This window comes from Gobio gobio (assembly GCF_949357685.1).
Source record: "Gobio gobio genome assembly, chromosome: 2".
In the NCBI taxonomy this organism is placed as follows: domain Eukaryota; kingdom Metazoa; phylum Chordata; class Actinopteri; order Cypriniformes; family Gobionidae; genus Gobio; species Gobio gobio.
In genome coordinates this window covers 51,064,035-51,089,877 of record NC_137098.1, presented here as the reverse complement: position 1 = coordinate 51,089,877, position 25,843 = coordinate 51,064,035, and the positions used below count along the sequence as shown (strand labels likewise).

At 39.6% G+C, this 25,843-nt stretch overlaps 1 protein-coding gene across 2 annotated transcripts in view; it reads left to right on the top strand.

Annotated features, from left to right (window-relative positions):
* The first annotated feature begins 6,735 nt into the window (after nt 1-6,735).
* The window catches only part of tp53i11a (tumor protein p53 inducible protein 11a), a 45,186-nt gene continuing 26,078 nt past the window's right edge, over nt 6,736-25,843 (top strand). The window contains exons 1-2 of one of the 2 annotated variants that reach the window (XM_079810590.1): nt 6,769-6,846; nt 13,678-13,789. In XM_079810590.1, the coding sequence (XP_079666716.1) occupies nt 13,692-13,789 (98 nt within the window). In that variant the 5' untranslated portion in view covers nt 6,769-6,846; nt 13,678-13,691. Of the gene's footprint in view, nt 6,847-13,677; nt 13,790-25,843 lie in introns of both variants that reach the window. The other variant, XM_079810591.1, reaches the window with a different exon arrangement.

The following is a 25,843-nucleotide window of genomic DNA, read 5'->3' as shown; positions in this document are numbered from 1 at the left end:
CTCCCCACAACTGCACAGCAAGAGTTTCTGTTGCCATGGTGATGCCTTTGGTTTCTTATGACCACTGCACTTAAATACATTAAACTGAACCCAATCAATTGTCCATAATGTACAGGAAAGTCTCACAGGCAAAGCCATATGCACTTTTGATCAATACTTTGGATCCTGTACGGTTCCATCTATAAATTAGAAAATTCTAAAATGTTAATGTAACAAGATGGGTTACATTGTAGCCTTTGTGATTCTTAAAACTGGTGGATTTAAAATCAGGCCTTTGCTTGGATGTTGCAACAATTCTTTTTCACAAGTGTCCATGTAGCAATTGTTCTGCAGAGGTCTAAAGTGTTCTTTCAACATGTTAAAGGTGTTCTAGAGGAAGGTTTCTTGTTTTAAGTGAGACAGATTGTCGGTTCAAAAGTTGCCTGACTGACAACTGCTTAAATGACCGATTTGGTTTTTCGGTGTGATTTCCCTGAAATGTCTCAGATTAGAAATAGAGCTGGGGCCTGTATGATGGTAGTTTAACAAACTCAGGGTTACAGGATTCGTTTCGAGTTGACAAAACCAAACCAATCTATTCGGGCTTTGTTGGTCCCATGATGCTGATCATCAGCTTTCTCTGTCAACTCAGGCTTTGATCCTGAGTTTAGGAGTTTAGCTGTGACATCAGTAGTGAACAGCCAATCACACGCTGTGAATCAGTGAAACTGAGATTCACTTCTTGCAAAAGAAGCAGTGAGATTAATTTCTCTCTTTATATTACGAATTTAAACAAATTTACACAGCAAGAAAAAAAGAGCTGTCTATGAAAGAGGACAAATCTTATGTCAATGCAAGTAAAAGTTATGAAGTTAGTTTATTTGATATATAGAGAGATTGAAGCTCACATGTAGACCTTTTTAGAGCTTTATTTATTGATTTTAAAGCTTATTTGTATGACCTTTATATAGGCTATTTATATTAAGTTTAACAAAGTGCCTATTAATGATTGATTAACTAAAATGATAATTGATTAAGGGTATAATAATTACAGAAATGATGTCTAAATCATTCAAATTATAAATAAGCATTGTTAAAAGCCAGACGCTAGTCTTTAAAAACCATTTGATATGTAGTGAGTGACCTTTAATTTGGAGTAGAAACAGGGGGAGTGACTTTATTGCATCAGAGGTGTGTTACTTTGCTCACAGCTGATTGGTCCTATTTCAGTTTGAGATTTCTTATCCAGAACATAACCTGCCCTGGAGCATTTTAGCCATGGAGCGCAAGTTACTACTGAGATGAACACTGCTAAAAGCCAAGCCACTGTAATGGTACCTAAAACCCAGGACTGGCACAAAAAATCTGGCTAGCCAGCTAAACCGGCTTCATGCTATAAGCCAGGTGTTGTACAAATTAATTTTAATTCAATATTTTTTACAGTACACTTGGATAGAAAAAAAAAGATTGAATAGAACGCAAATATTTTTCACCTAATCTAAACAAGATCACTTATCGTAACATACACTCACCTTAAGGATGATTAGGAACACCTGTTCAATTTCTCATTAATGCAATTATCTAATCAACCAATCACATGGCAGTTGCTTCAATGCATTTAGGGGTGTGGTCCTGGTCAAGACGATCTCCTGAACTCCAAACTGAATGTCAGAATGGGAAAGAAAGGTGATTTAAGCAATTTTGAGCGTGGCATGGTTGTTGGTGCCAGACGGGACGGTCTGAGTATTTCACAATCTGTTCAGTTACTGGGATTTTCACGCACAACCATTTCTAGGGTTTATAAAGAATGGTGTAAAAAGGGAAAAACATCCAGTATGCGGCAGTCCTGTGGGCGAAAATGCCTTGTTGATGCTAGAGGTCAGAGGAGAATGGGCCGACTGATTCAAGCTGATAGAAGAGCAACTTTGACTGAAATAACCACTCGTTACAACCGAGGTATGCAGCAAAACATTTGTGAAGCCACAACACGCACAACCCTGAGGCGGATGGGCTACAACAGCAGAAGACCCCACCGGGTACCCCTCATCTCCACTACAAATAGGAAAAAGAGGCTACAATTTGCACAAGCTCACCAAAATTGGACAGTTGAAGACTGGAAAAATGTTGCCTGGTCTGATGAGTCTCAATTTCTGTTGAGAGATTCAGATGGTAGAGTCAGAATTTGGCGTAAACAGAATGAGAACATGGATCCATCATGCCTTGTTACCACTGTGCAGGCTGGTGGTGGTGGTGTGGGGGATGTTTTCTTGGCACACTTTAGGCCCCTTAGTGCCAATTGGGCATCGTTTAAATGCCAAGGCCTACCTGAGCATTATTTCTGACCATGTCCATCCCTTTATGACCACCATGTACCCATCCTCTGATGGCTACTTCCAGCAGGATAATGCACCATGTCACAAAGCTCGAATCATTTCAAATTGGTTTCTTGAACATGACAATGAGTTCACTGTACTAAAATGGCCCCCACAGTTACCAGATCTCAACCCAATAGAGCATCTTTGGGATGTGGTGGAACGGGAGCTTCGTGCCCTGGATGTGCATCCCACAAATCTCCATCAACTGCAAGATGCTACACATATGGTGTTCCTAATAATCCTTTAGGTGTGTGTATTCATATCATATTGTAGGTTTCTAGATTTTCCAGCAATGAAAAAACTAACATTACAAACAAATACGCATCAAACTATTTTTTTTGTTCATAAAAAAAAAGACAAAGCAGAGGAAATCAAACCAACGCTTATAGCCTATTAAATATCCTCTTGTTATTTGCATCTGTTCGTACGACCATTTAATTGTATTTTTCTTTTCCTTCCGGCCATTTCTCTTCTTTGCTATCTTATCTCATGCTTTGCAATTTAACTAACTGCTGTTTTAAACTGCGGTTCTCTTTCCCCTTCTGTGGCAGGATGTTTCTTCTCTTCTGATCACTTTTACATCTCAAGTCGTCATCGTGATCCATTAGAAGTGTCATGGGAAGCATAGAATAACAGGGGAGTGGTGGAGCATTTTCCTCTTTGGGATGGCACTCTATTACATGGCTAGAATTGAACTTAGCCAATACAGTGATATTACTTAGTATTTTATATTTTATGTAACAGATTAAACATTAGTTCAGGCATATTCACATGTCATTCACGAGTTATCTTTAAAATAATTCCTCTTTCCTGAGAGTATAGGCCAGGCATGTTCTAATGCACAAGACTGATTGCATACGGTTACAGACTGCTTTTGATGAGGGTCAGAGGTAATCAGGAGTGTGGCCAAAGCCGTTCTGTTTGAGAGCATGTGAAGAGGCTTTTATCAGAGGTGCATGTGATGTGATCCATGTAGTCTGCATGACAAGACTACATGCTTTTGTGGTCTTGTGCCAGGGCCGGCTCTAGCTCTTTGGTTGCCCTAGGCGAGATTGACCCCCCCCCCCCCCCCCCCCCCATATATATCAACATAATCATGAAGGTCTCTAGAATCATCCAAACAAAACAAATCTTACAACAGATCTGTAGTTTTTAGTATACTTAGTCAAACATAATACATTTGATTATGAATAAAGATTGATTTGTTGAAAGCAGTTATTTTGAGTTAGATGCTAAATGTTTTCCTCTTATACATATTTGACATTGAAGGGCTGCATACAACATATTTGCCCACCGGCAACTATAGTTGCCACAGATTCAAATACGATTTTCAAGAAAAAATACAAAAACCTGGGGAAAATAAATGCAGAACATGCCATTCAGAAAAAATTGGGCACAAATGGGTTAAGTATTTATAAAAACTATACAAACAAAAATGCTCCTTTAGTTACTCCAAGACTTAAAAAGCTAATTATGACTTAAATGATACACTCTAATAAATTGCACATACAAAAATTCTACAAAGAACGTTGGAGGATATTTAACAAATTATGACTCAAACTATGGATGAACAAACAAAAAGGCTTTTATAGTCACTCCAACACTTAATCAAGAAAATTAAGACTTGAAGGATCAATTGCAATAAACTGGTCATACACAAATGCTAGAAAGAATGTTCAAGGATATTTACCAAATATTAACTCCATAAACTGTGCAAAAACTCTCTTAAGCACCTGTAAAGACACTTAAGCAAATTATGACCCATAAACTGGATTAACTATACCCTCTACAAACAAAAGTGCTATTATGGATACACTGTACTTACCACTACAAAATTTAAATATATAAGTTCTTGTAGCTCTATCCCTATCTTAAATAATAAAAGATGAACAGTTGTTTCTGGAATTTCTATTCACCTTCAAAATTGACGCAGCATTAAAATTTGGCTCGTCTGGATTTCCTTATTGTCAGTGAAATGCGTAGTAATATGTAGATAACTAGCTAGCTAGTGATAGCTTAGTGACAGCAATGAAACGTCCTATGCCGTCCAATATTATTAGTTGATAATATCGATAATACGAAGTAAATTTACTTAGTTTGACACCTTTATGGCTGAGATGAGAAGACTTACCTCTATACTGGGCTTTCTTTTGATCGTCTGCCTTTCTCTTTTTCCGTCCCTGTGCACTCGAGGGTTTAACGTTAGACCGCTTCATTTTTGAAGAACGCGCCATTGATGAGCTCTTGCCTGACCTAACGCCTGAACGCCTGTGCTCGACAATACTCACTATCAATTCAATCTAATAATCAGGTTAAGTAATTAAACGTGCGGCTGAGGGGGCGCCCAAGGATGATCATGTTTAATAAACAGTATGTTTTATTTCGCTTGTTTTAATTCTATGCTTAATGGGAAGTAAGTTTAAGGGCGCCACTAGAGGGCGCCTGGCTGCGCCCCCAACACATTTGTCGCCCTAGGCAACCGCCTAGCTCGCCTATAGCAAACGCCGGCCCTGTCTTGTGCACAAGCAATTTAGTATTTTATACTGTTCAGAGCAAGGGCACAGTGAGGTTTTCTTTGCAGATAAAATTTCCAAAAGATTTGAGGAATAGATGGAGGAACTAACATTCAGTATTAGGAAATGGACTTTCACTTGGGTGCTGGACATACAAAGATATTACTAGGAATCGACTCGAGTGACGATGCAAGTAATCCATATGTGAGAATATGATCGCCTCCAGTTCAACACCATGGGAGAGGTTTTGTTTTGGGCTTGCCTTTTCGTTGAGCTCTGCTGTAAAATCAAAGCGGTTATTGCACTTCTCAGTTGCAATGCATACAGAATGAATAACTATCGGTTTAAAGACTGTGCATCTGGTTGTTTTGTTGCTGTTTTTGCTTAGAATGTAACCAAGTGCCAGACTCCCTTTTGTCAAGAATTAATTAGGGACCCTGTGATCAGCTACATCAAGTCTTCTAGCCTGTCTGGGTCTAGACAATTTTCCATCATTTTGCTCTTTTGTGGAAGGAGAGATTTTCTGAATTAATTTATGCCAGATGTTCTGGACCTTGCAGTATATTTCACTTTAAAACTATATATATATTTTTGCATTGTTTAACTATGTTTATAAATCGCAAGCACAATCAAGTAAGCCATTTAAAGCATGCCCAACCTTATTTGAATCTATGGCTTACTTAATTGATCAATCAATAACAATGTCTTTACAGACATCTTGTTTGACCTGAGGGGTGATTTTTCTTTTTATTCCTTAACAATTATAAATATAAATAAATGTCTGCCTTGTGGTAGAATGCTTCTAGGGGCAGAAAATAGATTCTGCAATGGGAAATTTTCAGTGCTGATCAATCTACAGATTCGTTTATCTTACTAAAGTCTGCATTGATCAGCTTCTCCTGAGGCACTCAGGCAAAAATCTCAGATTTGTTTTCATGAAAGAGATTAAAGCACCCTTCATCGTTTTACATATATCGACTGAGTGATTCAGTTTTTACACCTTCACAAACAGATACACACAATAAAACACAGTAACCCAACAGCTATACTTGCAATTTATGCTGAGGACTGAAGTATTCCTTCTGGTGTAGTGTGCTTGAGCAACACAGGCAGATCTGTTTAACTCAGAACAAGGACAGCATGTTCACCAAACTAAATAGTCCCAATTTTTTGTCTTTAATAATGAACATTCTGTCAGGTCAGATGCGCTATATCTCATTAACTGAGACATTTTGAGTAAAATATACAAATACACGAGCTAAAATTCCAATATCATCATATTTTGTAATAGCTCTGGGGTAAAACAGTGAACATAACTAACATGAATCAGACTCCAAAACCTCAGGCTCAAAAAAACAGCTTAAAGGGATAATTCATCCGAAAATGAAAATTCTGTCGTCATTTACTCACCCTCTGTGTTTCATTCTCTGTGTTCTGCAAAAGTAAGACATGCACAGGTTTGGAATAATATAGGCTGTAACATCATTTTTCGATTTTTGGGTGAACTATCCCTTTAAGCTGATTCCCCAGCAGGGACATCAACATTTCCAGCCTTAAAAATTTCAATGAAGATTGCTCTAAAATATGCAAATATAGACTACTTACTATAAACTTAAAATCACTGGCATAATTTTTTGCTAATGATCTATCCCACTTTACATGTGCAATGTGTCATTTATATTTAGGAAGGTTGTGTCATCAATCTCAAAGGCACACTTTGACTCATATTGACTAACCTTCAACTTCACATGAGCTCCAAGACACAAGACTATAATTTTAAAGCGAAGAAGAAAACGAAGATGTCTAGTCAGCTGCTACATTCCTTACGGTAGTTTTCCATGGTGCGCGCGAATTCTCTTTTGTTCCTTACGGTAAGTGCCTGTGGCTTGTGTTGGTTTTGCGATTGTCACAACTGTAGCACGCGAGAGCAGTGCGCACTACATTCAAGGCAGCAAACAACAGATTGTCTGGGAGAAAAGGTAAAATTGATCATCATTTCTTTGTCTCATGAAATGTTAGGTGCAATTTGAATTAGTTTACCTTTAAACTCAAGCATTATAGATCGCTGTTGGTTTTATTGAAAGGAAGCAAAAGTGTTATTAGGACGATTTTCTTTTTGAAGGCAGGGAGTGAGTTAGTCACATTCTCTGTTTGGCCCGTTTGATAAAACTGTGAAAACAACTTACGGCAATTACACACTTGCCATTTTAAAGTGTTTATCTGCTTTAATACTACACTAAATAGAACAACTGACTGGCATTGAAAAGTTAGCGAATAAATCAACTTGCCTCCACACTTTGGACAGTGTCTGTCTTAGGGGCGAACATTTTGCATTTGTGTAATACATGAAACAGCCACATATGAATAGTAAAGGTGTAAGTATAGACTACATTAATATTTATAGTAGCCGATACGTTGTACCAGACATCGAAGAGACACTTGCAGTTAGCACTCCCCCTTCGAGAGATGTCAAATCTTTACTTAAAATGTATTAAAAATCGTCATGTGATACATATGTACATATCTAAAGTGCCTTTGAAATATTCTATTAAAAATAAGATAATTTTTAGTGGTTTTGGTAATTTTTAGCTCTTCTTTTATATACAATTCTAATCTATTTCTGTTATTTTGATTGCTATACTATCAAATTTCAACACTAACTACTTTTAATCTTTAAGTGTTTGGGGTGGACAGTAATGTTATCCCTTTTGCTACTATTTGCTATCTTGTTGTCAGCTGTTGATGTAGAAGTTCTCATCATTCATTCCAGTCTTATTGTTACACTTGTACATGGCAACAGAAATCAGTGTTAACAGTCTTATCTATTTTTCAGTAGTACAGAAACGTATTAAAAGCACTCAATGCATCAGTGGTTAGGGACAGTCTCTCTGAGGGTAAACATTACAGTTGGTCACAAGGTCTTATTTAGCTTGCAGCGATTTAGAATAATTGTTTAGTTATATTTAAATGGACAGGGATGTGTGTGTGTGTGTGTGTGTGTGTGTGTGTGTGTGTGTGTGTGTGAGTGAGTGTATACAGTCTTGATCAAAAGTTTACATATCCCTTGCAGAATTTTAACAAAATAAGAGGGATTATACAAAATGCATGTTATTTTTTTATTTAGTACTGTCCTGAATAAGATATTTTACTTAAAAGATGCAGTCCACAAAACAAAACAAAAAAGCAGAATTTATAAAAATTACCTCGTTCAAATGTACCCTTGATTCTTAATACTGTGTGTCGTTACCTGGATGAACCACGGCAGTTTTTTTGTTTTGTTTTGTGATGGTTTTGAGTCCCTTGTTTGTCCTGAGCAGTTAAAGAAAGCATATGGAAACACAATGCATTAAGAGCCAGGGGGATTTTTCTTATTTTGTTTAAATATCAAATTCTTTCATTTAGTACTGCCCTTGGAAGCAACAGAATATACATGTTTCCCGGAAGACAAATTAAGTAAAATTTTCCTTGTGCTCTTAACGTGTTTCCTTCTGGAGCATTAGTGACTGTTTGAACTTTTTTTAATAGTTGTGTTTGAGTCCCTCAATTATCCTAACTGCAAAGTCTTTGTTTACTAGTAGCACGCGGAACCACCGCAACTCTGCCGTCATTATGTGAAAGGGTTACTTCAGTGATTAAGCATTAAGCTTTGTATCAGTAGAAACCCGGTAGCATATTCGAATTATGGTACTTTCCCCCCTCATATCCCCCTGAGACGAGAGAATTATGCACTTTATTTCTGGAAAAAATCCTCAGAGGACGCAAATTTCGTCATTTTGCGTCATCTGAGGATTTTTTGGCCAGAGCCTAAAGACTACAGCCAGTAGAGGGAGCTGTTCCGCATTTTTTTCAACCCGCTCATAGGGGAGGGATCTCATCTCACTCACAGAATGTAAATGCGCACGGCTCGGCCTCTGGCATTCATAATGGAGCCGTGCAGAGAAAGTGAGTGTTTCAACTTTTCAATGAATTCCCATGAAAGTTTAGCTTCCATATGCGATCTGAGAATGCGCCAGACTGGACACGCGCTGTAAATGACTGCTGTACTTACCTCAGCTCTGTGCTCTCGTGATGAATGAAATCTGACTCCTGCTCCTGCTGCGTTTGTCTCGTGACTTTCGTTCGGCTCACTCACACGTTATTGAAAAGACACATTTAGTTTTTAATTGTAGTGTTTATTCTCTAGCTGAACGAAATGATTGTATTACTATAAAAATGAAACCGACATTGGGGTGGAGCCGCGGTGGGCAGCAAAACAAGTGCATTCTGGGAGTTGTTGTCTTTCATCCCCATGAGACGAAAATACATTTTCTGTCTTTTCACAGTCTAGAAAGCACCAAATTCAAAAATAATTTCACATTTCTACTACATAAATGACCCAGTTTAAATACAAAGCTTAATGCTAAATCACTGAAGTAACCCTTTAAGCCCGCCCACCGACTCTATAAACGATGTGATTGGCCTGACTAGAGTTTTTGTTTTTTCCAGCTCGCAAGCCAATGGAGAGTTGCTAGACTACCCTGGCTGCAAATTAGATTTGCTGCCGCTAGGGTGCGTCTAGATTTCTAGGCTAGCCCTACCCAAAAGCCTGAAGGCTTAGGCTGCGTCCGAAATCGCGTACTTCCGTACTATATAGTATGCAAAAAACAGTAGGTGAGCAGAGTAGTATGTCCGAATTAATAGAATTCGAAAAACAGGATGCAAAAAGTACCCGGATGGCCTACTACTTCCGGCGAGATTCTAAAGTGCGCATACGATGGACATTTTACTATCCTATGATGCCACGGAAGAGAGGAGTTGTCGTTTTATTTGAAAATGGCGGAAAACAGAGATGCGGCTGTTTTCCAGTGTAAGTACTTTAGAAACAACTTTTTGTTTGTTTGTGGTTAAATTGTATTTGTTTAACATCATATAAGTAAACAATTGATTGTTAAAAGTTTAAATAATGTAAATTGAGGGTGTCCTTTTCCAGCCAATTCAGAAAAATTATAGTTTTATCATTATTAGATCGAGCTAATGTAAATCAGCTAGCTAACACTGTTTTCATTAAACAACGACGTTCGTTGTTTAGCAGTGTAATGAGATAGTTTATTTCTAACTTCATCCACTAAATAAAAAAAAACAAGAGTAATGAGGAGTCACTTTACCTGAAGATATCATGTCCATAATAACAATGAAAAGGAACTATTGCCATGAAAATTAAATAACTGAACCTAAACATATTCCATAAAAAAAATTCATTTTAGAAGAAAATTTCATACGGCATTTAGAGGCTTTTACATCTGAAGTCTTAATATATACACATGTATCTGACCGGCTTGTGCTATTGCCGTCAATGAATGAATCAATAGAGACACGCACACATATATGTATCTATTGATTACCGGTAATTCATGTTTATTCATCGATGATAATATCACAATAAAGTACATTTTCCTTGCCAAAAATCAACATCTGTCATTGTTCACGTTTGTGTGTGTGTGTGTGTTTTTTTTTTTTTTTAGGTACAATTTAATGGCTAAATAAATTATAATACTTACGTTATTTGAGAAATTCCTCAAAAGCTCTCGACGTAGGCGTGATCTGCGAGTAGCTGACCGACGCCTCCTCTGGATTGTGAGCTCGAACGACGTAAAAACGCAGATGAAAGCGGAAAGCAGAACTAAAAACATTGCTCGAAGTTGGTGCAGTCAGTGGAATGGGCTCTTAAAATTTTCGAGCTGTTATGACAGCGTCTGTCACGTGACATGCGCTGTTATGACAAGTGACTATTCCATCATGGCGCATGTAGTACGTCCAAGCCTGTAGCACTCCTGTCAGAAACTGAAGCCTCCGCGCCTCGATCGCCTCCCGGTGGCCGGTCCCAGTATAGCTCCTAAACCCCACCTCTCCATGAATTAGAATGGACGCGAGACACACTAAACAATTCAATTACACTTCAAATACAATTGTTTCTAAAGATGGTTTCTGTCATTTTAGGCAGTTTTTATTAAGATGATTTCATTCCAAGTGTTCGTTTTTTAAATAAGCTTAGTTTTAGTTAGTTATTTGATGCTATAAAAACGGGGGGTGTGACGTCATGATTGACAGCTGAGATTGATGGCTTCTCTGAGAGAAGTTGTCACTAAGGCACTAACGGACGATTTTCGGGAGGAGGTTGGATCTTTAGCTTTAATTTCTACATTTCTATTAGGGATGCACCGGTTGACCGGCCAAAAACCGGAACCGGCCGGTTTTTGCTTCTAGCGCGCGATCAGCAACCGGTTTAAAAATACCGGTTTTCTTTGTATTTTTCTGCCGATTTTTCCGGAAGTGCGCCTGCGTGCATACGCCTATATTGCAATCATTCGCGAACATGTCACTTGTGTGTTACAAACGGAAACTGGAGAACTGAGGGAAGAGACGAGATACGCTGAAGGGAATGAAGAGCCGCTTTCCTGCGCAAGCTGAAGTTGCGCAAGCTTACCTCTCCTCGTCTGCACAAGCGCAGACAGTGAGCGTTTGTTCAGCTCAGGTTCTCACATGTTGGATCGGATGAGAACGAAACAGACTAACTTGTGACAAAGCCGAAATACTTCTTTTTGTAGCCTAAAGAAGAACATGCATGCACTTTTGAAATGAAATACTATCAGTTTTGTAGCCTATAGGATGATCATTTTTATTTGGTAACACTTTAGAATAATGGTCATTAGTTAACATTAGTTAACTACATTAGTTAACATGAATTAATAATGAACTGCACTTATAAAGCGTTTATTAATCTTTGTTAATGTTAGTTTCAAAATTAACTAATGCATTATTAAAATGTGTCTACTGTGTGAACTAACATGAACAAACCATGAACAGCTGGATTTATATTAACTAACGTTAACAAAGATGAACAAATACAGTAAAAAATGTACTGCTGATGGTTAGTTCATGTTAGTTAATACATTAACTTATGTTAACTAATGACCATTATTCTAAAGTGTTACCTTTTATTTTACCTTAAAATTACATTGACTTAATTTGATTTAAAAAGCACCTGCTGTAGCATCTTAGTTTTTTTCGTTGCACTAAACATTATTTGATTTAACATTTTGGAACAATTATATACTTTGGTTTTATTTAATTTCACTGGTAAAGACTTTTTTTCTTTACACTGAATTTAAAAACAAATGCTGATTTAAGTAACATCTTTGTTTGGATTGCAGAATATGCAGTTGTTGCCTTTAATGTCACCTTTCAGCCTTTTAATTTCCAATTCAATTTCCTGTTAATTTCAGATTGCGGACTTCTTTTCATTAGCCAAAAGCCAATTTAGCCTGTTAAATACCAAATAAACATCTTGTTCATGTATACTTTCATTCTTTTATTATGTAAAAAAATTAATAAATCGGAAATCGGTATCGGAATCGGCAAGTTTTCTTGAAAAAAATCGGAATCGGCCATGTAAAATCGTGATCGGTGCATCACTAATTTCTATAACTGTTTATTTCACACCAACATAATGAATTGTTCTGCATCTGTTTGAGTGTGGGCGGGCTTTTGATAATCACGCCCCTACTTCCTGCTCTCTACTGCGCAACTTCGGTCCCGAGATCGCTACTGCGCAGACTCTGTCCCAAGATGTCAGTGCCGTGTGCGGGCCTAAGAAAGCTTCAACTCTGGTCAGCGGAAGTCAATGAAGTCGCGTCGTCCATATTTTTTTACGGTCTATGAGTACGTCCGGCCTCCATTCATACTACCCGTATTCATACTATATAGAACGTACTTTTTTAACGGTTGTGAAGTACATTCTAATTCAAATGTAGGACATACTCACATAGTACGCGATTTCGGACGAAGCCTTACTGTTACCCCTTTTCCACCAGAATGAACCGGGTGTTAGTTCAGAGCCAGTGCTAGTGCCAGTTCATAGTTGGTTCGACCTTCTAAGAACTGGTTTGCCTTTCCACGGGCTAGAGGGCCACCACAGAGCCAGGTCTTACGTCACTGTATACGTCTCATCTTTCTCAGCAATGCTAGCGAGGAAGCGGGAAACACAAACACACCAGGCTTGTTCGAGATGCATCAGCGCTGCGCAGACCGATCAGTGTATGATATCAAAATACAGCATGAGTGATTCAAAAGCAGAGTCGTATGCTCTCGCTGTACTTTGATGTCATACGGTGATCGGTCTGCACAGCGCTGATGCATCTCGAACAAGCCTTCCATCAACAATGGCGAACGATGTGTTACTATTGATGCACATGGCTTTGCGATCCTACATCGGCATCAAAACACAGCGAATCCAACGCATTCGTGCAGCTCGCCGTGATTTGTATAGACGGAGATTACAATCGAGCAGCTATTAGCTCGATTAGCTGCTATTTCAAAAATGGCGGTCACAAGTTTGTGTTCGTCTTGTTGGTCACGGTAGCCCCGCCCCCAGCCCCTGACGCGAGCGGTTCTTACTTCTAGACCAGCAATGTTTTGGTGCTACTTAAAAACCACTTTTCCTGGTTGGTGCTTTGGTGTGAAAAGACAAAGAACCGATTTGAAACTAGCCTCTGGCTCCAAACCAGCACCAACACCCGGTTCATTCTTTTCCAACACCCCTTGGTGGAAAAGGGGTATGTCTTGCAGTCAAGAATTATACATGGACAAAATAGAAATAGCTAATTTGATTTCCTTTTCAGTACCATTAACAGTTTTACAGTTTTTTTTACAGTCCTCACCATATAGAATAGAAATACATTACAGGAAACACTCTTAATTAGGTCAGTCCCCTGTGCTCTGTCTGACTTCTTTAACCTGCTTCACATTAATTCATAATTTTCTCTGTTCTTCAGATCTCTGTAGATGCATGGTGGAATGTGTATCTGAGTATTTACCGGAAGACTCTGGACCATATGTTCAGAGAGTGGTCTTTTTGAATTCTGCGTCCATCTCATTTGATTATAAGTAAGTTGTTTACATCTGTGTTTGTTTCATATTTTGATATAATATTTGTAAAATAACAGCATGTTTTATAATCAGGAAAATAATTTGACTGCATAATGTTTTAAGGTTCTAAAATGTATACCTTTACCATTAATGTTCTCCTAAATAAGATGCAATGTGTGACACCAAACAAGCAAAAACATGAAAGTGGTACTTCAAGCTTGAATTGCTTTGATGGAAAATTCCTTTTTATGGAATGTGCATGCGCAGGGGCCTGATTGATTGTGGTAATTGTTTTAGTTCATTCATTTTATTATAATTAATTGCAGTGTTAACACATTAAATTGCATACAGCCATAATTTTCATGGTCACATCATGGGTCAATAAAATCAGGAACTTTTAGACTGTATTGGATGGAATGCTTCCTAAAGCCTCTCAGACATTGTGTCCTTTTGCTGTAGAAAAGCACTTATGTGAGTCACTGAGGAAGATGCATGCTGTGCTTCATGAAGTGAAACATTAACAGCTCTGATTGAGGTAATGGCTATGTGCTTAGTCAAATGACCAATCATCAGTAACCCAAGGCCAGAAAAGGGCCAGAAGGAAAATTTGTTCCCATCACCAGGTGATTTCAATTGTAAATTTGTAGGTATAAGGTTAGGAGTGTGAGAGCTGTGTATTTCTATTAAAGTAGACGAGCACATTTTCCATTTAATCTATAGTTCTATATGCTAACAGCCTGTCATTTGATTTCGAGGTTGCTGCTGGTGAAGGAAGTATGCAGCACGTTTTCAGGGCTATTAAACAATATGTATCCGAAGCTGCAAATAGTTGCAAAAAAGTGGCCCTTTTCAGCTTCCTATTGCTTTCAAAATCAGATTAAAGTTTAAAGTCAATGATTTAGTCTTATCTTCTTTACAACCAACCACCCAACCCACCAAGCCATGGCACTCAGCTGCATCTGGCTGATTAGCACTCCCATCTTTTCAAAAGCCCTCTTGTTCTGTCACAATCCATAAATTACTCTCACAGTTTTTGTTCAATACTTGTAAGACTGGATTGAGATCATATGATACTATATGATATGATACTACATACTATCATATGATACTACATGACCTTTCTTAATAATATTATAATACTATTTGGTAAGAAGACATACAGGCAATAAGTATAAACAAAATGAGAAAAGCATCTAAGCTTGTCCAACGCATCTTGTTTATTGAACTTTAAGTTGAAATTTAAGTTCTAAAAATGTTGTTAGGGGTGTGTGATATTCACAAAGGTTCATATCAAGGTCTTATAACAATCACTCAATCTGTATTGCGGTCTTCCCAATTTTGAGATGTACTATTGAGAATATCCAGACTGGAACAAGCCTATGGACTCTATTTGCACAATTTAAAACACAGTATTGCATTAAACAATCAGTTTGTTAAAATAGTAACTTTAAAACACTGCATAGTCTTCACTGTATGAATTAAAAGTACATTGATTCTTACTAAAACTAGTAGTTATTCAGTCAAGAGCAGTGAGTGATTTTGTCTTTGTGTTTTGTTTAACATTAATGACACAGACAACAGCATAGGCTTTAAGGCCGATTCATGGATCTAATATAATGACTCGCATCCAATTTCTTTCCCAACTGTTTATTCACTTAAGACATAACTGACTGGATGACTTCATGTAAATACTCACCAAGACGGACATTTTGACGTATTTTTGTGTATATTTGACTGTGTAGGCTTGTGCCTGAACCCCGAGTATACTTCGCTCGTCCGTGTTCTGCTCCGTGCGCACACAGAAAGCGCATGGGGATCAGTCTCTTTCGCAGTTTAATGCGCCTTTCATAATTCTTTTTAAAATAAAGCATGTCCCACAGTAGACTGCATTTTACGACAGTCATGTTACATGATTTGACTGATTTGGACATTTAGTTATTTTATAACTAAATAGTCATTTTATCTTGATTATAACGTCTTCATAATCGTTGGAAGCCAAAATCGAAACCAAAACTAAAATTTGATTCATCGCACAGCCCTACTGCTGTTGAATAGTTTTTTTTTAAATGCTACCACCCAGTTGCGGCTGGTGCTAAAAAAAAATTGGGGCGCCAACAGACCAAATTAGTAATGCAGGGCTAAATGTAGGCTACAAATTTTTATACATGTACATGATACATATATAATAATGTATAATTTTACTGCATCTGCATTTAAAGCATGCCATATGGTAGTGCTGAGCGATATAGGGCCAAAAAAATTATATCTCTGTATTTTTGGGCTGAATGGCGATGGATGGTGTAATCTCAGTATTTTCTAAATTTTTCTATTTGAATTTAAAAAAATCTGTATTTAATTAAAAAAAATTTATTTCGCTAAACTAATAATGAAAATAAATAAAAACAAAAGCACAGACTAAATATTAGGCTTTTGATTAACCTACCCTACAATTGTCACTTTACAGTTACTGCTATCATAAAAATACACTTACTTGAAGATTTAATTTTCAACATATGGCACATTTGTGTTCACCAACAAATATTCAACAACAAATATTTTATCAAAATGTATATTTTTGTCAGAACTATTGCGCTCATATTCTTTGCGCTCCGTCTGTTTGGCGCGCATGCTCGCAGCGGCGCTCGTTCACAGAAGCTTGAGAAGCTTGAGAAGGCTCGTCCATTCCTGACAGCAAAATGGAAACATTTGCTTGGCTTTATAACATTTACAGATGGAGAATATGTGTGTGAAATGTAAGTTATGCACTGAGGAAATTATTGTGTCAACTTCAGCTTAAAGATTATTACTTGACGCTGATTGGACTATATATCCAGATGCAGAACAGTCTAGAATAGTGACAGCTAGTGTAAATCTGTGTTGAATCTGATTGAAAAATCCGTCCCTTTCGCACTTTGGTGGTGCGTTGCCCTATCATCCTAATGAAGAAACCGCTCCTGCCACCACCCATTAAAGATGCATGATAGAGACACATATAATTTCTCCAGTCAGCACAGCCATTTAAAGGTCCCGTTTTTCCTGTTTTTTTGAAGCTTTGAATGTGTTTACAGTGTGCAATATAACGTGTTCATGTTTTGCGTGTAAAAAAACACAGTATTTTTCACACAATTTACTTATCTGTATACCGCTGTTTTCACTGTCCTCAAAACGGCTTGAGGATTTCCTTATTCTATGAAGTCCCTCCTTCAGAAATACGTAACGAGTTTTGATTGTGCCAGCGGTTCCCGTGTTGTGATTCGACAACAGCTTAGCGCACGTTGCCTGGAAAGGTCACGCCTCTTACCATAACGGGGAGATGCATGTGCTCAAAGTACAGCATCCCTGAAGGCCAAACAAAGGTGATTTGACTCCGGGATGAAAATAACAGCGTCTCGACGACATGGCGACAAACACACTCTACAAACCGCTACAAACGCAACACTTCCTCTTCTCCACGTGGGAGAGCAACAAGACCACGCCCACTTTTTTGCGTACTCTTGTGGGCGGAGGTTAGTCAACAAACTGTTCTACTGACGTCATTAAAGCAGGATGTACAGGGATGTAGTCCAAACCGGCCGTTCGCTGTAGGCTTTGAAAGGGAACTTCTGTTAAATAAAATATCTCGCTTGGCATTGAACTTTGAGCTTTATAATTTTACAGGTATTATTTATGCTCTAACAGCAACATTACACACTAACTAAAGTTTGAAAAATGGGATCACAAAGAACAAGACCTTTAATAGGCAGTCATTGCTGTATTTTAACATTATTAAGAGGACATAAAAGATCACAATATAACATTGTGATATAAAATGGTCAGATCGCCCACCCCTAGTGTTACATCATCTGTTTAAATTTGGCTTGCTATGGCCAGTATTGTAAAGTAGAGGTACAGATGGTGGATAGATTACGGTTAATGATAAATTATGGTTTAATGTGATGCTTAGTTTCTAATTTTTCCAGTTATTTGGCCAGTGTTTACTTTTATTAAAGGCTTTTGATGAGGCATATGATGTGTTTTCATTCAAAGGAGCACAGTGAAGCATTTCCCTCAATATCGGCTGATTGCCTGTCTGTAGGGTGACCACCCTCAAACAAACCAAATGTGGGACGATTACTAAGTTTGTGTGGGACAATGTGGGACATGTTACCAACACTAAGACATAACCTGAAACTGTTGTCCATCCATCCATCCATCTTCTTCCGCTTATCCGGGGCCGGGTCGCGGGGGCAACAGTCTAAGCAGAGATGCCCAGACTTCCCTCTCCCTAGACACTTCCTCTAGCTCTTCCGGGGGGACACCGAGGCGTTCCAAGGCCAGCCGGGAGACATAGTCCCTCCAGCGTGTCCTTGGTCTTCCCCGGGGCCTCCTCCCGGTTGGACATGCCCGAAACACCTTCCCGGGAAGGCGTTCAGGAGGCATCCGGAACAGATGCCCGAGCCACCTCAGCTGTCCCCTCTCGATGTGGAGGAGCAGCGGCTCTACTCCGAGTTCCTCCCGAGTGACTGAGCTTCTCACCCTATCTCTAAGGGAGCGCCCAGCCACCCTGCGGAGAAAGCTCATTTCGGCCGCCTGTATCCGGGATCCTGTCCTTTCGGTCATGACCCAAAGCTCATGACCATAGGTGAGAGTAGGAACGTAGATTGACCGGTAAATCGAGAGCTTCGCCTTACGGCTTAGCTCTTTCTTCACCACGACAGACCGGTACATCGACCGCATTACTGCAGAAGCTGCACCGATCCGTCTGTCAATCTCCCGTTCCATCCTCCCCTCACTCGTGAACAAGACCCCTAGATACTTAAACTCCTCCACTTGGGGTAGGAACTCTCCACCAACCTGGAGTGGGCAAGCCACCCTTTTCCGACTGAGGACCATGGCCTCGGATTTGGAGGTGCTGATCCCCATCCCAGCCGCTTCACACTCGGCTGCAAACCGTCCCAATGCATGCTGAAGGTCCTGGTTAGAAGGGGCCAACACGACAACGTCATCCGCAAAGAGCAGAGACGAAACCGTGTGGTCCCCAAACCTGACACCCTCCGGCCCTTGGCTGCGCCTAGAAATTCTGTCCATAAAAATTATGAACAGAACCGGCGACAAAGGGCAGCCCTGCCGGAGTCCAACATGCACCGGGAACAAGTCTGACTTACTGCCGGCAATGCGGACCAAACTCCTGCTTCGGTCATACAGGGACCGGACAGCCCTCAGTAAAGGACCCCGGACCCCATATTCCCCCAGCACCCTCCACAGGACGCCGCGAGGGACACAGTCGAATGCCTTCTCCAAATCCACAAAACAAATGTGGACTGGTTGGGCAAACTCCCATGAACCCTCCAGCACCCTGTAGAGGGTATAGAGCTGGTCCAGTGTTCCGCGACCAGGACGAAAACCACACTGTTCCTCCTGAATCCGAGGTTCCACTATCGGCCGGATTCTCCTCTCCAGTACCCTGGCATAGACTTTCCCGGGGAGGCTGAGAAGTGTGATTCCCCCTATAGTTGGAACACACCCTCCGGTCCCCCATCTTAAAAAGAGGGACCACCACCCCGGTCTGCCATCCCAGAGGCACTGTCCCCGACCGCCACGCGATGCTGCAGAGGCGTGTCAGCCAAGACAGCCCCACAACATCCAGAGACTTGAGGTACTCAGGGCGGATCTCATCCACCCCCGGTGCCTTGCCACCGAGGAGTTTCTTGACCACCTCGGTGACTTCAGCCCGGGTGATGGACGAGTCCTCCTCTGAGCCCCCAGCCTCTGCTTCCTCAATGGAAGATGTGACGGCGGGATTGAGGAGATCCTCGAAGTATTCCTTCCACCGTCCGACAACATCCCCAGTCGAGGTCAACAGCCGCCCATCGCCACTGTAAACAGCGTTGGTAGGGCACTGCTTCCCCCTCCTGAGGCGCCGGACGGTTTGCCAGAATCTCTTCGAGGCCAGCCGATAGTCTTTTTCCATGGCCTCACCGAACTCCTCCCAGGCCCGAGTTTTTGCCTCCACGACCACCCGGGCTGCAGTCCGTTTAGCCTGTCGGTACCTGTCAGCTGCCTCAGGAGTCCCACAAGCCAGCCAGGCCCGATAGGACTCCTTCTTCAGCTTGACGGCATCCCTTACTTCCGGTGTCCACCACCGGGTTCGGGGATTGCCGCCTCGACAGGCACCGGAGACCTTGCGTCCACAGCTCCGAGCAGCCGCTTTGACAATGGAGGTGGAGAACATGGTCCACTCGGACTCAATATCTCCAGCCTCCCTCGGGATCCGGTCGAAGCTCTGCCGGAGGCAGGAGTTGAAGATCTCTCTGACAGGAGACTCGGCCAAACGTTCCCAGCAGACCCTCACAGTACGTTTGGGTCTACCGAGTCTATCCAGCTTCCTCCCCCGCCATCGGATCCAACTCACCACCAGGTGGTGATCAGTTGACAGCTCCGCCCCTCTCTTCACCCGAGTGTCCAAGACATACGGCCGCAGATCAGATGAAACGACCACAAAGTCGATCATTGACCTACGACCTAGGGTGTCCTGGTGCCATGTGCACTGATGGACACCCTTATGCTTGAACATGGTGTTCGTTATGGACAAACTGTAACTAGCACAGAAGTCCAATAACTGAACACCACTCGGGTTCAGATCAGGGGGGCCGTTCCTCCCAATCACGCCCCTCCAGGTTTCACTGTCATTGCCCACGTGGGCGTTGTAGTCCCCCAGTAGAACGACGGAGTCCCCAGTCGGAGCACTCTCCAGCACCCCTCCCAGAGACCCCAAGAAGGTCGGGTACTCTGCACTGCCGTTCGGCCCGTAGGCACACACAACAGTGAGAGACCTATCCCCGAGCCGAAGCCGCAGGGAAACGACCCTCTCGTTCACCGGGGTAAACTCCAACACATGGCAGCAGAGCTGGGGGGCTATAAGCAAACCCACACCAGCCCGCCGCCTCTCACCATGGGCAACTCCAGAGTGGTAAAGAGTCCATCCCCTCTCGAGGAGTGTGGTTCCAGAGCCCAAGCCATGCGTGGAGGTGATTCCGACTATCTCTAGTCGGAACCTCTCAACCTCACGCACAATCTCAGGCTCTTTCCCCGCCAGCGAGGTGACATTCCATGTCCCAAGAGCCAGTTTCCGTGTCCAGGGATCGGGTCGTCTAGGCCCCCGCCTTCGACTGCTGCCCGATTCGCTTTGCACCGGCCCCTTACGGTCCCTCCCGTGAGTGGTGGGCCCACGGGAAGGTGTCCCCACGTCGCTCCTTCGGGCTGAGCCCGGCCGGACCCCGTGGGGGAAGGCCCGGCCACCAGGCGCTCGCATACGAGCCCCAACCCCAGGCCTGGCTCCAGGGTGGGGCCCCGGCTGCGCCATACCGGGCGACGTCACGGTCCTCCTTCTTTTTGTCATCATAAGGGGTTTTTGAAACTGTTGTATAATCTTAAATTCAACATCACTGAGCCCAAAGGCAGCAGGCATCATACAGATAACTACTTTTGAAACAGTTCTGACCAAGTGCAACTAAAATCCAACTAAATAAATAATGAAACAAATAAAACAACATTAAATTAGTTAATCTTATATATTAATTTATATATATAAAATAATAATTTTAAAATAAATATTTGGGGGGGGGGTTGTAGTTTATATATATATATATATATATATATATATATATATATATATATATATATATATATATTAGGGGTGTAACGATTCATCTACTACATCGATGTATCGATTTATTTTCCTACGATCTAACTACATCGATCTGTGCTCGGCAAGTTGGCCTTCCGGACGACATATATCGATCTAACATCGTTTTAAAAGGTAATCAATCGATTGTATCGATCATAGGAAATAACGCATTGGATTTAAGCACGTCAGACTTTAAATGGATGTTTTTTCTTAGCACTTTTAATGATAAAGGCGTTAAACGTTACTCGATTCAGTCTGCCTATCTGTGACATCATCGCAACGCACGCACCAGCAGCAGCGCTAACAAAACAAAACAGCATGGCGTATGGCAGAGGAGAAGCCAACCAGCGAGAAATTATCAAGCCACCAGGAGAAAGAGCTAAGTTAGTAACGTGTTACCTGTACTTTCAACCCTTGCTAAATGTTACCTGTGCATTCCTGACACCAGTGTGCCAGCAGAGCGAGCTTTTAGTACTGCTGGCGACATAGTGAACGCACAGAGAAGTGTTCTGCGGTCAGATCATGTTGATATTTTTGAAAAAGAAATATGTAGAGTCATTGAAGAGTAGTTGGTTACATTTTATCTTTTGTTAAATATTTTTTGTTTATTAAACTGAGAGTAGTAGCAGGTTCAGCCAGTTTATTCAAACTGAAGAAATGTTGGTTGCACTTTATTTTTGATATTAATATTGTATTTGTATTATTTTAATGTTGAAAAACAACAGCAAAAGTAACAGGTACACCTACTATTAATTAAACCTGAAGAGAAGTTAGTTGCACTTTATTTTTGATATTAATATTGTGATATTATTATGTTGGAAAACAAAAGCAGAAGTAGCGGGTTAACCTACTGTTGAAATGTTGGTTGCACTTACTGTGCTTTTATTGAAAATGTATTGAATATTGAAAATGAGAGCAGAAAAGGTTAACTTCCTGTTAATTCAACCTAAACTGTTAGTTGCACTTTATTCAAATAAAATTTGAATGCATTTGCCATTAATTGTTGTTTACTTGTTTGTTTATATCCATAATATATGGATATGGATACCTGATTCCCTTACAAGAAACAACAGGAATCTAGGAAACTTCACCTGCACTGACCAGTATCCAGATATTTATTTCAGTCACACAATTTTTGGCTAAAAAGTTACTGAATCGATTTCAAGTCACTGAATCGTTTAGGATCGTATCGTTCTAAATGAACCAAAATCGTCCTTGAATCGTATCGACAACCTCAAATCGTGATACGAATCGAATCGTTGTTAAAACGAATCGTTACACCCCTAATATATATATATATATATATATATTAATTTATATACAGAACTGTATTTATTTATTTATTGTTTTATATATATGTATATATATATATATATATATATATATATATATATATATATATATATATATATATATATATATATATATATATATATATATATATATATATATATATATATATATATATATATATATATATATATATATATTCATTTATAGCCTATACAGAACTATCCATTCGTTTTCTGACAGGGAACACATGGAACGAATCACCACTCCACATTTTGATTGACAGCCGTCACAACCTACTAGTGACCGTGTTTACTCCTTTCTTTTCAACCATTGGATATGGTTTAAAAAACGGCTTTTGTATTTGTGTAAGGCGGGATGTTACTTCTGACGAAGCGCTGTTAAATATAGGTGAAAAACGATGCCGCAAAAATAATAAATAAAATGCTTTCTTAAAAAGGCAAAAGAACGCATGCATGTTTTCTCAATATGATCATTAAAAATCAACAGACTGGTGAAAATGCGGGACATTTTCTCAATATGCGACATGCGGGACAAGGGGTGAAAATGCTGTGCGGTACAACGCAAAGCGGGACAGGTGGTCACCCTACCTGTCTGGCACACATTTCGAAGGACATTCATTTGACTTAATACATTTCCTTTCAGATCAATAAAGTATTAATCCTTCTATAAATAGCCAATTGACCCTCCACAGATGTTGTCCAGTGTATACGACAGGAAGATTCCTTTGGCATGGAAAGCTCTATGCCACTTAACCATGTGAAATTAGATTCAAAGCAGTCCTTTGTGAAACAAAGTGCAAAATGGCTGTAGCCTTTAAATATAAACCAAATTGATTTTTCCCCACACATGGCCATGGAAAGAACATCCTCAACCCTTTCACTGTCAGACACAGATGACTGCACAATAGCAAAGAGGGTTTTTCATCCTCCAGCCTAATTAGCTTTGGGGGTCTTTGTCAGGAACCTCTTTAACAAGAGCATTTAAATATTTAGCTGTACTAATTTCTTTTTAGAACCATAGGCTGTCTAAATGTGCAGATTTGGCTAAATGCTGAGCATTCTTCTACAGCTGCAAGTACATTTCAAATGTGCATCTTTTCCCACAAGGACTTCAGTCAGTGAGGAATGACTGCAAATGTTATTCTGTATTTTACTGAATTCTGTGACAGTAAACACATTTACAGAGCGAAGAGTCAATCTGGCTAAACTGTTCACACAGAATCATTTTAAGATTATGAATGCATGATGATTAGTTGCTTGTTGGCTGTGTGCATATAGGACAGTGCTTTAGAAATACGAGTACTTGAATGTGCATTTACCTAGTTCTGGCAATGGAGACTTAAGACGAGTTGAATGCGGCAGGATTATTTGCTTTGGAGACACCACTGAAAAATTGTTAAACAGACTATGATTTAATACTGATTTGATGTCAAATTTTGATTGAGAAGCAGGCTTGTAATTTAATGGTTGAACAGTTTCTTTTGTTAACTTGGTGTTCATATTCAGAGAGAGTAAGCAAACGGCGAAGTTTGTTATTGCTCTGAGCCATCAGGGAGGAAGAGTGTGGGTGAGAAATGTATTGTGGGCGAATTAAATGATTGCTGCAATAACTGAAAATTCTGGTTTGGTCAGCGTTTTTGCCAATATCATGAGACATTACTCAATGTTCTTATATTTTCATGGCATGATCATTAATCTCATTTCACAGCTTTTGTATGTCTTACATATTTGATGTTTTACAAATGTTGTTACCCCACAATAATATCCTAACCCTATCCACCACTTGCCTGACTTAATATACTTATATAAATATTAAAATATTTTTCTACTTCAGGATCAATAATACCAGTGTTATTTTAGTATCATTGAAATACTATATATATATATATATATATATATATATATATATATATATATATATATATATATATATATATATATATATATATATATATATATATAGTACTAAAATATAGCACTAAAATATAAACAAAAATATTTATAATAATAGTGTATATATATATATATATATATATATATATATATATATATATATATATATATATATATATATATACTATTATTATAAATATTTTTGTTTATATTTTAGTGCTGTAAAAATGTACACGTTAAAGCTACACTGTGTAACTTTTTTTGTCTATTCTTAGCTAAAAACACTTAGTTCTTTCAAAAATATATGTGCTCATTAATGTATATTTACTTCTTTCAAGTAATAAAGTATTCTCGTAAGTTTATAATATGCCATTGAAAATACATAAGGTAATGGGATCTAACGGTGGTCGCCATGTTGCCCCTCCATCTTGAAAGTACATTAGCCAAAGAGGGACATACCCGTGAATTCAAGCTTCGCTTTTCGCGTTTTAACCGGTTTTAATACTCGATGGCACTGTACAAAATTCCCTGCCTCGCGCATGTGCGCGTCAACTTGTTCAGACTTGTCTGGTGCATGCGCAGAGAGTTTTCATCTCAGCAGCTCCAGTAACAGAGTTATACAGAGTTTTCCTGGCTTGTTTATTCCTCAAAAGTCTGTTTTTCCTTGTGTGGTATTTCTGTGCGTTAATAACTCCGTAAGTAATAATAGTTATTGTCATTGTAGATGTGTTTCAGAGTGTGTCATCGCGTAATTCAGTTGATGTCACCTCAGAAGTATTTTTGTGTCAACATACAATAGCTTAATGCTCACCTATTTGAATAATCATTCAGTTATTTTGTTATCAACAATGTTTATTCGTTTATAGAAAATATTTGCTTGTAATGTATGTTGATGGAAATATGTATCAGGTCTGATCGGCATATTAACAATTGTTATACCAGGGTTTTTCCTGGGTCAAAACTGGTCTTCGGTGGTGGCTGACAGACATGGTCATCCATACACACACACACACGCACACGCACGCACGCACAGTAAAAAAGTTCCCTACCCACGTGATCTGCAAGTGCAATACTGACAAAACATTTTAAATAAATTCAAAGAAAATTTGTAATTTTTGCTTATCTTATTTTGATACCTTGATGTTTGTTTTTGTTCCTCATTTTTACACTATTTACTGATAGTTGTTTTGGTATATAATC